Source organism: Thamnophis elegans, chromosome Z (genome assembly GCF_009769535.1).
Source record: "Thamnophis elegans isolate rThaEle1 chromosome Z, rThaEle1.pri, whole genome shotgun sequence".
In the NCBI taxonomy this organism is placed as follows: domain Eukaryota; kingdom Metazoa; phylum Chordata; class Lepidosauria; order Squamata; family Colubridae; genus Thamnophis; species Thamnophis elegans.
Window position 1 is genome coordinate 36,457,562 of NC_045558.1, and position 15,902 is coordinate 36,473,463.

The following is a 15,902-nucleotide window of genomic DNA, read 5'->3' on the forward strand; positions in this document are numbered from 1 at the left end:
CTCTCAGCGGCTTTCGATACCATCGACCATGGTATCCTTCTGCGACGACTGCGGGAGGTGGGGGTGGGAGGCACTGTTTTGCAGTGGTTCTCCTCCTACCTCTCGGACAGGTCGCAGTCGGTGTTGGTCGGGGGGCAGAGATCGTCCCTGAGGCCCCTAACATGTGGGGTGCCGCAGGGTTCGGTCTTATCCCCCCTACTATTTAACATATACATGAAACCGCTGGGCGAGATCATTCGGAGGCACGGGATAAAATACCACCAATATGCGGACGATACGCAACTGTATCTGTCCGCCCCGTGCCAACTCAATGAAGCGGTGGACGTGATGAACCGGGGTCTTGAGGCCGTTAAGAACTGGATGAGCGCTAACAAACTGGTACTCAACCCGGACAAGACCGAGTGGCTGTTGTGTTTCCCTCCCAACAATTTGGCTAATGTTCCAACACTTAGGCTGGGGGGTCAAATTTTATACCCCTCAGATAGGGTCCGCAACTTAGGAGTCCTCCTGGATGCACAGCTGACTTTTGACCACCAGTTGTCAGCTGTGACCGGGGGGCATTTGCCCAGGTCCGCCTGGTCCGCCAGTTGCGGCCCTACCTAAACCGGGAGGCTCTCGCAACAGTCACTCGAGCCCTTGTGATCTCTAGGCTGGAATACTGCAATGGGCTCTACATGGGGTTGCCCTTGAAGTGCATCCGGCGACTGCAGTTAGTCCAGAATGCAGCCGCGCGAGTGATAGTGGGCGCACCGCGGTTCGCCCACGTTACACCCATCCTCCGCGAGCTGCACTGGCTACCTGTCGGTCTCCGGGTGCGCTTCAGGGTACTGATGACCACCTTTAAAGCACTCCATGGTAGTGGATCTGGGTACTTGAGAGACCGCCTTCTGCCGATTACCTCCCTCCGACCGATTAGATCGCACAGACTGGGCCTCCTCCGAATCCCATCCGCCAGTCAATGTCGACTGGCGACTACACGGAGGAGAGCCTTTTCTGTTGCAGCTCCGACCCTGTGGAACGATCTCCCCGTCGAGATCCGCACCCTCACCACCATCCAGACCTTTCGCGCAGCCCTCAAGACCTGGCTCTCCCATCAGGCCTGGGGATAGGTTCCCAATTTACCCGCCCGAGTGTTGACTGTTGAATGAAAGTTGTGTTTTATTATTTTTCTTTTGTTCACATTTTGTTTGTTTTTTGATATTGCACCCCCTTCCCCGTGATTGTAAGCCGCCCTGAGTCCCCTCAGGGAAAAGGGCGGCCTATAAATCTTAATAAATGAAATGAAATGAAATGAAATGAAATACTTTCCTTTTAATGGACCCATCCCAGCAGCTCATTAGTTCATGTGGTTAGGACATTGGATTGGATATTAGAAAACCCATGTTTGAAACCTGAATGCTGCTGCATGGTGGGGTAAGTTCTTATCATTTGCTCCAGTTCCTTGACAGGGTCATGAAAGGAGCCACCATGGTATCCTTTGGGCAGCAGATGTCATGGTTTATCCTTTCAGCCTGAAAGTACCTAAAACAGTACTTTTGTGGTCACAGTCATTTTAATCTCCTACACTACCTTTCTGCAAGTTAGTGAGTTTCATATGTCAGACCTTAATTCCAACCAGCTATGGGAAGGCTGCTTTCCATTGTATTTATTTTTTTTCTACTTGTTTTGGGTAACATTGATCTAGGATACCATTCATTCATTCATTCATTCATTCATTCATTCATTCATTCATCCCCTTTATATAGCTACTTATCTCATGTTGTATGTGACTTTGGGTGATGTAAAATAAGAACAGATAATAAAAACAGGCATTAATATATTATTATGATTTTTATCCAGGTACATATATATATATACATATAATATATATGAAGTGCAGGAACAAAATATAAACTTATTGCATAAAATAGGTGAACCTGGAATAGTCTTTTAGTAAGCATTAATAGCTGGCACTCAGAATATTAATATCTTGGAAGTAATACAGACTAGTTGGGTGCTTTCCAGATGCTGCTTGACTTTATCATCTACAGCAGGAAAAATACTTCCAAGAGGCTGGATTCTTTTCAGTACTGATAAGTAAGTCTGATCATAATGCTATTAGTCTTGCCAATTAGGGATGATAGGACTGATATCCCACAGCCTCTGTAAGGCTACAAGTTTCTTTAACCTTTAATAATTCTACTATTTCAACATTATAATAACAGTTAATCGTTTTAACCTACTTTTAATAATCAAAGTTTAAATCTGCACAAAAAATTCCAATCTAAATAGAGTATTTATCATTTATTCCTAACACCTGCAGTAACAGAAGCAGGAACTACATGGTGCTGTACTGATAACAAAGTGTGTGAAGTTTCTTTAGTGGAGACACATGTGTGTATGTGTATATGCTTAGTAACAGGTTTTTTTTTATTAGAATCAAACTTTTACATGTCATATAGGTGTTAAGTATTAAGAGAATTTCTTTTTACTAAAAATTCTACTCATGTGTATACTCACTTACTGCTATACATTCTTGATAAACAGATATTAATTTCATAATTAAAAGTAATCTTGTGTAAATACCCTGCAGGCCTCAATGAATCAAACACATACTGTGTGTCAGGCCTCCCACTGTCTTCAAGTGGAATGTACTGGCTGGATAATTAGATAGTACATATTTTTTAACCTTATTTGCATGCATATTATATCTTTTGCACACTGACAAGCAGCAGTAACAACAAAAGTCAGATTACCACAGGGAATTCCCACAAAGAAGTCTTCATTCCTTATAATTTGCAGCCTAAATTAAAATAATTTGATCTTTGACAAGGATGAAATGTCAAGCCGAAGGGGGTCCTCTACAAGCCACAGCCTGTGGCTTCAGAAATCTGCCTAATTTATGTCAGTCACTTCTTAATACATATTTAAGTATTACACGAAAAAGATGATAAATATGCAATCTGACACCTTTGGTATTTCCCTGCTGTTAATTTATAAAGGTCTTGTGCCCCCCCTCCATCTGACTAAAATTATTTAAATAAAGGAGAATTGTGATATAAGAAGGTGCAGGGAGCATTTTCACTCAATATCGAACACAGCAGGCAGTACACTAAGACAATTATTTCACTAGGCCTCAGAATCATGCTGTGATGAGTTACTTTCAGAATTAGTAAAGAAGACTTTCTCAATCACATATTGTCTATACTTTTTATAAGGAAAACCTGCAGGATGACACTGAAGTGAAGTAAGTTTAGAGTTTTGTCAAACAATAAAACAAGATTATTTAAGGAGCAATTCAACAAAAGTAGCCCTTGTTCATAAGGTGCTTCCTTATAATTTGTCTTTAACATGTGCAATATCATTTTTGTATATTTTTTTCAAAACAGCACTTCTCAAATTCATCCGATTTTTAAAAATGGAGCTTTACACGATTCTGGTAGGGAAGTATGAGTAAGTCTTCCAAATTAAAGTGCATCACTCTTTATGGCAGTTTGTTTAAAAGCAGGTTTGAATTTGCCCTGATTCTTGAGAAAGTTACACATTAAGTTAAGCTTCAGTTCTATTTTATTGAATCTTTGAAATAATGTTCCACATATATTTATGTTCCCTTCTTCCTTGTCAGCTTCCCCCCCAAAAGGTAATAATGAAAATGGTAAAGGAATACAAATTCTATTCTATTTCTGTCAGAGAAACTACAAGCTCTGGCAACCCAGGTTAGTTCTCCACGGAATATCTTTGCATTTCTCCACATACCTCTTGAATGTGTATTTTTTTCTCAAAAAGCCCCATAATTTGAAATAAACTCTTTGAAAAACAGCCTCGTTTTTTGTGCTATCTGTTTTTTAGTGAAGGTTTATAATCATTGTTACTTATAAAACGATGGGAAACATAAATACTTCTGCAGGAAAAAGGGTTCCAACTTTTCCACCTTTTCTCTGACTTTACCAAACATGGAAAAGAAAATATTTTACAAATAGTAATATATGTGTACATATGTGAAATCAGAAAAGTAGCCCAAATGAGCACAAATGAATGTCAAGATAAATGCATAGATAAGGTTTCCTAAATTGGAATACAGATTATTCTTTCTCTTCCTTCTCCTTCTTCTCAAATTCCAATATTCATATTTCAAGTCATGCAAGAACTATCTCACTATTTAAATTACTTAAATTCAGCCATTTTAGAAAATGCAAAAAATAGCTCTCCTTATTAATCCCAACTCTAACAGAAATTGCCTCTCATTCCTGGACTTCATTTCTTAATACATGATATATAATATATGCATTATATAGTACCTCTGTAGTTTCCATCCTAAATAATCAATGAGTTATGATACAGTACAGTAAATTACTTGGGTTGACATGGAGTTTGCTGCCATTAGGAATGAGTTTTATTAAAACCTAAGTGTCAGCTTTTTGTCAATATGAACGTGTGTGTATACACATACATACTTACTGCTATAAATATGTAATGGAATGAATTTTCAATTCATTTTTAGTGACAGTGCTGGCCTTCTGAAATGCCCAGTACTAGAAATGAGGTTAGTTTCTACTTTAGCTAACTTTTAGAATCATATGAAAAAGTATTTTAAATGATATTGGGATTTTGATTTATTTTATGTTTTAGGGATTTTTCATTTTATTTCTATTGCTTACTGTGGATGTTTTAATGATTGTTGTATTTTTATAAATATTGAACATTTATAAATATTCAATATTCCCCTTCAGGAGTAGTGTCTTTTAATTCTTTATTTGTTTTTTGTTCATTTATTGGATTTCATATTATATTGTTAGTTTCTACTCAGACCTCCATTGCATTATGTCTTAACACTGACTTATAACCTCCACAGAAAAGGGTAACATTAACATAGGTTTTTAAAAAAATTTTCTAACAGTGAGCTGTCATAAAATATAACATTTTAATAACATAATAAAATGCATACTAAACATTCCCTCACAAAAAGGCAGGAAATCAACTTTACTATCTTTAAATTCCTAGATGGAAATTTTGGGACATTTATAATTAAAGTTTCTAGAGGTTATTGGGTATAGATGTTATTTAAAGTAAGTACCGTATTTTTCAGAGTATAAGCCAAACTGGAACAGAGAGAGAGAGAAATAGAGAAATACAGCAAGTAGGAAGAGAGAGAATGTGTGTAGGTAGGTAGAGGGATAGAGAGAGAGGGAGAGAAATACAGTAGATAGGTAAGGGGAGAGAGAGAGTAGGTAGATATGTAGGTAGATAGAGGGATAGAGAGAGAGAGAGAAGTACAGTAGGTAGATAGGGAGAGAGAGTGAGTAGGTAGATAGGTAGATGTTTCCAAGTGTATTTATCCATGTACTGGAAAAGGAAATCACTGACAATCTGCAGCACCTAAGACTTTGTTTCTGTTGGCACAGCACTTGATCAATGTAATTCTCATCACTCAATTAAAGAGCTTTTCAAAAGGAAAACCCTAACCCTCAAAAATGGCCCATTGTTCACGAAAACGGGCCCATTTTTTTAAAAAAAGGCATGAATAGCCTGGGGGAGGGCTTGCAGAGTGTTCCGAGGGGGGGGGAATGAGCAATGGCCCATTTTTCATCAAAAAATATGCATGGATAGCCATATGGAGGCTTATAGAGTGCTGCAGGGGGCTGGGGGGAACAAAAAAACGGGTTGTTTTTTTGCTCATTTCTGCTCTCCCCAGCCCCAGGAGCACTCTGAAAGCCTCCATAAGGCTATCCATGATTTTTTTTTTTTTGATGAAAATGCACAGCTATCTTGGTGAAGAGGATGGGGCTTCGGGAGGCAAAAAAATGCTGTATTTGGTGTATAAGACGCACCCAGATTTTAAGCCTTTCTTTGAGGAAAAAAGGTGCATCTTATACTCTGAAAAATATGGTAGGTCTAGAAATCAGCAAGAACATTATTGTTTCAAGCAGATATCTGTATTTATGAAAAATAGTCAAAATGAAGGAATTGGTCTGGTTATTTTTTTTATATATTTTTATAGTTTTGTTTAAAGAAAACCCATAAAGATGAACATAAACTAATAAAATTGAAAATAAACAAATAAAAAACAAAAGTCCAAAAAGAAAGAAAATAAATATAAAGAAGAAAATTTCAATTTCCTTTGAAACAAATTCAGTTATAAATACAATTACATTATTATCTATTACTCCATGAATACAAATAAAATTCACTCCTTTCTACAATCTGGGTTATTTCTCAAATTCTATCTGAATTTTATAATCTTTGAAGTTCTATTCATTTATAGACCTTCCTGATTTAAAATTAAAGAATTCATTTGTAGATAAAATATCCATCTTTATTAGGTAATTTTGTATGTGCAGACAGCCAGTTTATCCTTAAGAATAAAACAATAAGAATCTAAAAAATGTTAATCATCTAATCAAAATTCATATAAATTAGATGGTGGATGGTATAAAATATCTTAAAATTTTCAATTGAATATTCAATCTCATTAAATATTATATCAAGATGTACCTATGTGTATTTATTTTGCTGAATGGCACCCCTAGTAAATATTATTTTTTATGTTTGATTTTTTTTAAAAAGAAACTGATTAATTCAGAACGTTTTTCAGATGGGGAAGGGGGGAAGAATGTCTAAATTCCCAACCCGCAGGCCACTTGAGTCATGTGCTGGTCATGCCCATGCCCAAGTGGCCATTGGAACAGAATTCTTGTTGGGTGGGGAGGGGGAATAGAATGTCTAACTCCTTAGCATAAGAGCATATTAATAATAATATAAGAAATACTAATGATATGATGGTCATTTGAAAAAACTTTTCCAAACCAGCACCTGGAAGCCAAGAGGAGCATACATGCCAAATTTCAAGTTTGAAGGCTTTACTGTTCTGGAGACTTTGTGATGCTGCATAAGTCGTATTTCACTTTTATAAATATAGATTTGGTAATTGTTTTAATTGTATTATTTCATTGAATGTATATGTATTTTAAAATTTTATGTATATAGTCTAGGATTGGACTGCACGATTCACACAATGTAAAATACTTAAATAAATAAGGTAGATAAATAGGATCAATAAACAGGTGAATAATATGGATCTGTTTTTAAAAATATGACTTCAATAAAATGAATTTTATTCCAATATTGAGGACTCAACAAAGAGAATTGGATTTAGTGGAATAGTCATTGAAACTAAATGCATTTCACTGCCTAGCTGAGTGTCTTAAACCTGGCATTCATTTCTATTTTTATTTCTTTATTTGTAATTCACCCCCTCCTCCAGTTTGAATAGATCTATCATATGGTTTGGATTAATATATACTTCTACATTATCCAGAACTATACAAAGCAATTACTTTCTTACTTCTATTTCCAGAGATTCATGCAGCTTCTTGCAGGTAGCAGAGAAAGTTTCAGAAGTGCCAAATTCAAAATACCAAATTTATTCTTCATTCTGAAATATGAAAGAGGAAAAAAGGAAAAAAAGAAACATCAATAACTGATCATTAAACTTCTATCATAAATAATCATAACATCTGACACTCATTCTGAAATGGATGAGCTCATAGTTTTCAAAATTTAAATGTGACTATCAGGAGATATACCCCTCCCTATGTATAAAAAAGTGTTTTGTAGCAAAGATTGATTAAATGTTTTTAGGCCTTTCGGCAACTGCTGATTAGCCAAAGTGAGGTTTTTCAAGCTTACTATTTTATGTTTTATGTATTATACCATCTAACTTTATTTCTTACACTATCCAAAATTTAGTTGCAGGGTGAATCATCATAAGAGAGGTGGAGTAAAATGTAATTCCCTAAGCAAATGTTGTAATTATTGTTTGTTATGGCAAATATTTAAAAAGAAAAAAGTCTACTTCTACATTTCCAAAGTATTGGTTGTAAAGGGATATTGATTAGAAATTTAAATTATGTAATATAATTCAATCAGAGATTGAAATGTTTTAAAAGTTATAAACAATTTAGTTTCTTATAAAACCTAATAAAACACATTGCATGTTATTTTGCATTATATATATATTATATATATATATATATATATATATATATATATATATATATAATGACTTATGACTTATTATATAAAACTCTATTTGAGTTTTATATATATATATATATAAATATATATATATTTCAAATAGAGTTTTATATAATAAGTCAGTGACAGTTGAAACCTTATTATTTGCCATTTGTCCTCTATTTACTGCTGAACTTTAAATGCAGTTTAGGTTTTAATGAACTGGTTATTGAATAGAAAAATCCAGTCTGGCCAATCTTCGTTCCTACATACATGTGTTATCACAATCTATGCACATAAAAATATCATTAATCACAAATTGATATATTAGATGTACTTCATGTTTTATACTGATTTGTAAAGTTAAGCGTATTTCATGTGTTAATAGTGTAATCACTGGCCTTGGTAAAGGTATGCATCATAGTACATCTTTACTGTAATGCAATAGTTCTATACAATTCCTTCTGTTGTTGCAAAATGAGCCCTCTTTCCCCACCTTGTGGCCCACAAGTAATTGATCCAAACTTGGTTCATTTTTAGTTAAATATTCACAAGAGTTTTTAGCCCATTCTCAGTTGAGCTTTATGCTACCCAAGCATTCTCAAGAGATTCCAAAAAGCTATATATGAATAGAAACAGAATTCCATTAATAATTATAGGGAAATTCAATCATTTCTACGAATGACCTACTTTACTTCCCGAAGATCAGATCCTTCAAATATTCTCCACTTACACATTCATTTAAAAGCATGGAAAACATTTTTTTTTGTTACCGAACATAATAGCGGTTTGTAACTTTTCTGCTGCTATACCCAGGAATAAAAGCTAACTAGGAAAGTCCATTTAAGTGCAAATACCTCTAAACCAGTTGGCCACTAACCCTTTGTTCTTTAGAGCTGGCATTTTTCTTTGTGATATTTCTACTTCACTAGAATTTTTTTCTATGTTTGTAACTTTGTTGTCCTTTTTAAAAGGGGGGGGGGACACTTAACTGAATATTTTTCCTCTAGATAATGACATTTTCATGGCCTTTGAGATAAAACGGAAAATAAGCATTTCTAGAGATTGTGTGATATGGAGAATTTTATCCCAATCATGATCTTTTTTATTTCTGATATTTTCAACTCAAACACATTTATACCAGCCTATCCATTGTTAGATTAATGTACACAGTTTTCTTATTTAATATCAGTTTAAAGAGGTTATAAAGAGTCCTAACTTTTTAATATGCCTGTTCCTAAGAATCCAGTGTTATTTATTCAGTACAAAACTGCACTCTTTGAAGAAAGCCTTTTCATATTCACATGCTTTCAGGATCAAAATAATTTGTGATAATTAAATATGCCAAAACCAGCTATGGATGTGTTCAAAAGTACAAAGTTATATAAAAATGTTTAGAAAAGATTGCAACATTATACAATATTTAGTAAGTGAACCCCCAACGTGTTCAGACAAAAGCAGTTTGTTTTTAATGTATATGACTTCTTAGTAAGTGGTTTACATCTTCTAACCAATCACATATCCCATTGGCTCACTCTAAAATGTCTACTATTTGCATATAATTCTTGACAGCCTAATTTTCCTCTTATAATCCTACAATGCCCTGTATATAATGTTTGTGCATTTATAAAGATTATTTATATTGAACTTTATACAAATTATACACATCATAGATTAATTTATTACCCTCAATTTACCCTCAAATATACCCCCATTTGTCAAGCACATATTGGCTGTAACACATGTCCGACTAGGTATGCACAGTTTACAGTCCATTGGACTATACAGCCTAGTAATAACCAATTATAGAAAGGGCCTTGCCTCAATTGCATGATATTTGTTTACCTTTAAAAGATCCCAATTCAACTATTGCAATGAAATTTAACTCTCAAACAGATTTTTTGGACAACTGCTACAAATCAGTTCTGAATTAGATGAATCAATAGTCTGACATTAAACAAAAATGCTTATTGTCTTATGTAAAGTATACAATAAATCCTCAATCTTGTTAGTATCCTCTCAGTTTTGAAATGCAATATATTATAATTTATTGTAGCTAAACAATACTTTAGAAAATTAGAATATGCATATTAAAGAAATAACCTGACATCAAAAGAACAACGTTTCTGGTAGATTTAGGTGATGTGATTGACATTAGGTAAAATTAAGCCCATTTGGTTTTCACTAATAAAATAGGCTGTGGTGCAGCTTGCATTATGATGTTAATTAGGAAAAAAACCCCACTGTTAAAACTATTCTATATAACCTTTCTGATTAAGCAATTAGATAGCCTATCATTAGAAAAAAATTGCCCTGATTCTAAATATGGAAATGATATTTTTTATTATACACCTGATGAACACATAAGTACTGTATCATAATGTGCAAAAGAGAATTTTTAATTCTGTACATAATGATTAGTTTAGTTATGCGTTTATCCAAAATCAATTGACCAATGAGGTCATATGACAAAATGGTTTTTAAAAATATCTTCTCAATGCTGTTTGCACAGATTGCACAGATACTTTAATTTATGGAAACTTGAATTTGGCAGCATTAAAGGACTACACGATGTAGTTATAATTCTTCATTCTTTTAAACACTTGAGCCTTGACCGAGATATATTTGCAAAAAAATAATAATAAATCCTTACATCATAAAACTTTACAATTAGCAATTTCCTTGAGAAATTATTTTCTCAGAACATGTCACAATAATAAAGCAAATATCTAGAGCAGCTGTTTATTCTTAGAAAATACCATAAGTAGCTCTTCCTTAAGTGATAGGTGATGGATTCTAGTCCAACACATCTGGAAAGCACTAGATGGGAAGCAGCTTTCACCAACATTATTTCCATCAGAATAAGAGACTAGGGTGGGATAATTGAAGAATGAGTGATGGAAATTTGGTAGGTATATATTAGTACAGACTAATCTCCATTCTGAGTTTTCATCTCAAGCCATACGAAGCAGAAAAACAATTGTCTGTGACTTTATTGTCTTTTTATCATCATGTAGCCAAATAGATAGATGATAGATAGATAGATAGATACACACACATACACACACACCACACACACACACATATATGCAGTGCTTTCATAGTGAATCTGCTTTGAATATTTGGCAAACTATCCCACTTCCAGTTGCACTATTTCAGAAGCTTCCTAATTTGATGTACATTCTGAAAAAGTGAAGCTATAATCATGACTGTTAAAACCTATTGGCTCAAATACCACTTACCTCCATAAGTCCTAACAAATCAATTTAAATTTTAAATCTCAGTAACAAGTACTTATGGGGAAATTTACCTTTTATGGTTTCCTACCTAAGTAACTCATTCTTTTCAAATACACTCAAGCTAAAAGAAACATTTGAGAAAATTTCCTAAAGTTAGAATACCAGATTGAAGTCTATCATATTCCAACTTTACAGCTTGCAAACACATTTTATTTAACTTCATTGCTACTTATCTTGTCCAGAGACAACTTGTTTTAGATGGGAAATGGGCAGATGCTTAATTAGTTTAGCCTTTTCTGCACAGCATTAACTTTTTTTAGAACCAGGATTGAAGGCTTACCCTCCCTAGTTCTTAATGTGAGATTTAGCAAAGTCCTCATATATGTGATACCCTATCTATGCAGTACAAATACTACTGAAGCCACCCCATTTATGCTTTTAAAATGCCCTATCATGTTCAAGAGTCAGACACAACTGGATAGAAAACATTTACCTTTTTATTATCATTGCATCCAAGAAACTTTAATTTGTCATTTATGACAATATTATACTCATGGGTTACGTGTCAGAGGTGGAGTTGTATAGTATATTAAAGAAAAAAATGATATATGAATTAAAACCAGCTGTCGAAGATTATTTCCTTGTTCTTTGATAATCCAAGATTATGGATTTTTAAAATTGCTCCATTTGAACAATACTATATTGAAAAAATAGCTGAAGTTGAAGTTTACATAAACAAATTCCTATCTCAATGTTGGTGAATAAATAATGTATGAATGGCAAAATTTCACAGCTGATAAGTAATTAATTTTATTACCTTATATAAATAAATATCCAGAACATGTTAGAGAAAAAAATTAAATGTGCTTCTTTCAATGTCTTTACTACTTTATTTAAATGATAATTCAATCCAACCAAGTTATTCAAGAATTGTCTATTTCTACTACAATTTAAATTTTTCAGGCAGTAAATGTTAAACATATTAATTCTATAGACCCATGATGCAATGTAAATTGCCTTGACTAAAACACTCCTGTAAGAAATTTGTTTTTTCTTAGAAATGTATATTTTAGAATCCACTAACATATAATGTAATATAATGTAATGTAACACAATATAATGTTAGAATAAATCATATTATGAGATGAGATATATGATACAATATAAAGTAACATAATCTTAATATATAAGAAACCAAACTTGATGACTTTCCAACTGCAAGTTAATTTTTCCTGAAAACTAATTATTTCCAACATTATCAGTTGTCATAATTGGAAATACAATAAATTTAGATAATATTGAATGTTAATTTTCCAATGAAAAATAGTTTTTTATTTAAAAATAGTACTTCTCTTTGGGGGGGAAAACATCCTTTCTCATTGCTCATAAATCTATTAACCAGGTAATTTTGTACTTAGCTAGAATGACTCCATTGTGGCATATAATATATATTAATAAGATTGTATGACTTCTTTTAATGTTCTTCTTTCCAATCCTTTTCTCCTTCACTATCATATAATCTCCATTCTGTTTTCTAATGAATTATATGAAAAGATAAGGAAATGGTCAATGGCAATGGGATTTTAGGAAAAAAATTATGATAGTGAAAAGATTTATAATAGGCTCATCAGGACATTTTTTATTTCTAATATCTAAACTGAGAAAAGGGAAGTCAAAAGTAACTTTTTGATGTTCGTGTTGTTCTTTAAACTCCTCAAGAGTGTGGAAAAGGATAGGAGCTTTTCAGGCACACCATTCTACCAAACTGCAGCATTTATTATGTGACGCTTTTAGGTAATAACTCAAACATGGTTTAGCAAACTAAATTTGGCTTAACAATTATATCCAGAAAAACTCAAACACACCTTTTTAGTGTCTCTTATCTATTGCTCTCTTCCTCCCCAATCATGCAGTTTCTCTCATTATGTTCACTTCAGGGAAAAGAAGAAGGAGAAAAATGTTTCCATGAGCTCCATAGATTCTAGCACCATTATCAAATTCTCTTAGTTCACATCTGCTTGGTAGTCCAAATATCAGCTAAAAATGATTTACTAAATGTAAAAAGCATGGCTGCATTTCACTTCAGTAATTCAAAGAAACATCAGATTGTCTTTATTTATGACACATTAGTTACTTCTGCTGATAAGATATAATTGTGCTTCTTATGTTTTAAGACGTTATAATCTAGATTCAGATTCTTGCTAGTAACTTATTATTTGAAACTAGATTTCAGTTTAAAACTAGAATGTATTTTGTCAAGAAGCCTCTAAAGGCATACATTTTAGGATACATCGGTTATCCTACCATGCAGTAGGAAACAAGACTGAGTTGTCACAAAAGGATAATATATATATATATATTATGTAGGTCTCTAGTTGTTCGGGTTTTCTCCCGCGTAGAATTGGAGATGTCTTGGCGACGTTTCGACGAAGTCACATTCGTCATCTTCAGGCTGCTGCTGACTACTTCAGGTTTGGTGTTTCCAGGAGTAGTGTGGGATCACCAAAACCTGAAGTAGTCAGCAGCAGCCTGAAGATGACGAATGTGACTTCGTCGAAACGTCGCCAAGACATCTCCAATTCTACGCGGGAGAAAACCCGAACAACTAGAGACCTACATACTAAACACCCCGCGAAAACCTCAGAAAAACATATATATATATATATATATATTATATATATATATATATATATATTATATATATATATGATTATATTAAAGTGATATCTGAAGTGACATAAATTAACAAGAGGTTAAACTCAAGCACCTGGTATAAAACTAGTACCTGTATAAAACCAGCAATTACACAGCAGTGTAGCATCTGAATGATAATAATTTACAAGAGACTTCCCGGCCTAACTGAACAGACTTTCTGATCCATGATACTTTATCTTCAAAAGAAATGCCACTATTCATAATCACAGTAAGATACTTATTAGTATCTTGGGGAAAATGTTATCCACGTGGCAGGAAAATGCTAGGTCAAGGAATTGGGGAAAAGAACAGTGATGGGGGGAAGTATGCTGCATTTGATTATGTAGATTCTTACACTAAACATTTATTTATGTTTTTTCTTCAGTTTTACTTTCTTTCTCAATGTTAGCTACATATCATAAACAATTTTCACATAAAGTCATAGCGATGTGCACAGAAATTTGCACCCCAACATTTGAACAGAACATAATATTGATAATTGCTACCTTGTGAATTATGTGCAGACATTTCTCAGCAATCTGGTTACAAATCAGATTTCGTATCTTTCTCTCCCGCCCCAACTCTCTCTCTCGCACATACACATTATATATACTGTACATATGCCTATACATATATAAAACTAATAATACTACCTTTTATAATAAGGAATTTTATGCAAAGTACAGAAAACAAGTATGAAATAGTAAACCACGCTGCCTTTTCTTTAAATTTTTCACATTACTTTTGAAGATTTCATCATTTCATGTATTTTTAATTCGTATAATAGTGTGAATAATTATGACCACAATTGAGCCCAAAATTTCCACCCCTAAGCAGACAGCTCATGTCAAATAAGTTTTGTACCATTTTACAACTTTTCTTATTGTTATGTGAATTACTTTGTTAAGCTGTTTAACCATGTTATTACCTTAACAAGCTGTTGGACTTTCGTGGATTTTTCCCCCTTGAAAATGGTTTGTTTGCAACTGAAAAAGTTCTTGGATGAGAATCGAAACACTTTACATTTTGAAAAGCACTTTTGATACGTAACACGGTTGTGAACTGAATCTGGCTTGCCCATTGATTGGTATTAGAAGATCTCAAGAAGTGATCACATGACCCCAGGACATTGCAACCATCATAAATATGAGACAGTGGTCCATCATCCAAATTTTGATCATGTGTCTATGGAGGTGATGCAACAGTCGTAAATGTGACTTTGTTCAAGTGCCATTATAATTTTGAATGATCACTAAACAAATTATTATAATACAAGGACTACTTTTTTCTGATTCCCTTTCATTCTCTGTGATCAACTACTTCAACATACTTTCCTCTCACTACCCTTGTTTCAATTCACATTAATTCAGTACTCATTAATCCTTGATCTGTTTTACTATTTTTAAAATATTTCCTTCTTATGTTCAATTTTCAACTTATATTTTCTACAATATGTACAGTAACCCCTACTTTAATATAACAAAATCTGCAAAAGTGTAAACTATATTTTCTTCTTTGGTGAACATCTAGAAATATTAGATGGGTTGCCTCAAAATCATCAAAGTTAGTTTCCAATAACTTATTAATGACCTGAACCTGTATCTGCCTAATGTATTCCAGCAGCCTAATAAGAGTATAGTCACCCTTTGTTTCACTGTTGTAGTCCACCTGTGCAGTTTTTTATACCAAGTACACTTATTGACCTTGAAAATGTGCAGTAAAATGTATACATAATAGAATAAGGTCCATGTTTCATGCAAATGTGCATCATTACTTAGAGATATTCTCTGTTAACTTATATTCACTCCCACATACATATTGAAATCCAATATTCTGCCGTTTCTATGGAGTAAAGCCATCCAAGTGCAAAGAAATTCTGTAAACAGTTTTAGCTTGCTACTTTTGATGTGTTTCATGGGATCAATGAAACACAGTATGAAAATCTCTGTAATTGTGTGACTTACAACTGAGAGCCTT

General features: G+C 33.6%; 1 protein-coding gene across 1 annotated transcript in view; it reads right to left on the reverse strand.

The window, feature by feature from the left end:
* DGKB (diacylglycerol kinase beta) overlaps window positions 1-15,902 on the reverse strand; it is a 281,445-nt gene that overhangs the window by 66,608 nt on the left and 198,935 nt on the right. Inside the window, 2 exon segments of the mRNA XM_032237244.1 lie at window positions 7,322-7,398; window positions 7,401-7,411. Of these exon segments, the coding sequence (XP_032093135.1) occupies window positions 7,322-7,398; window positions 7,401-7,411 (88 nt within the window).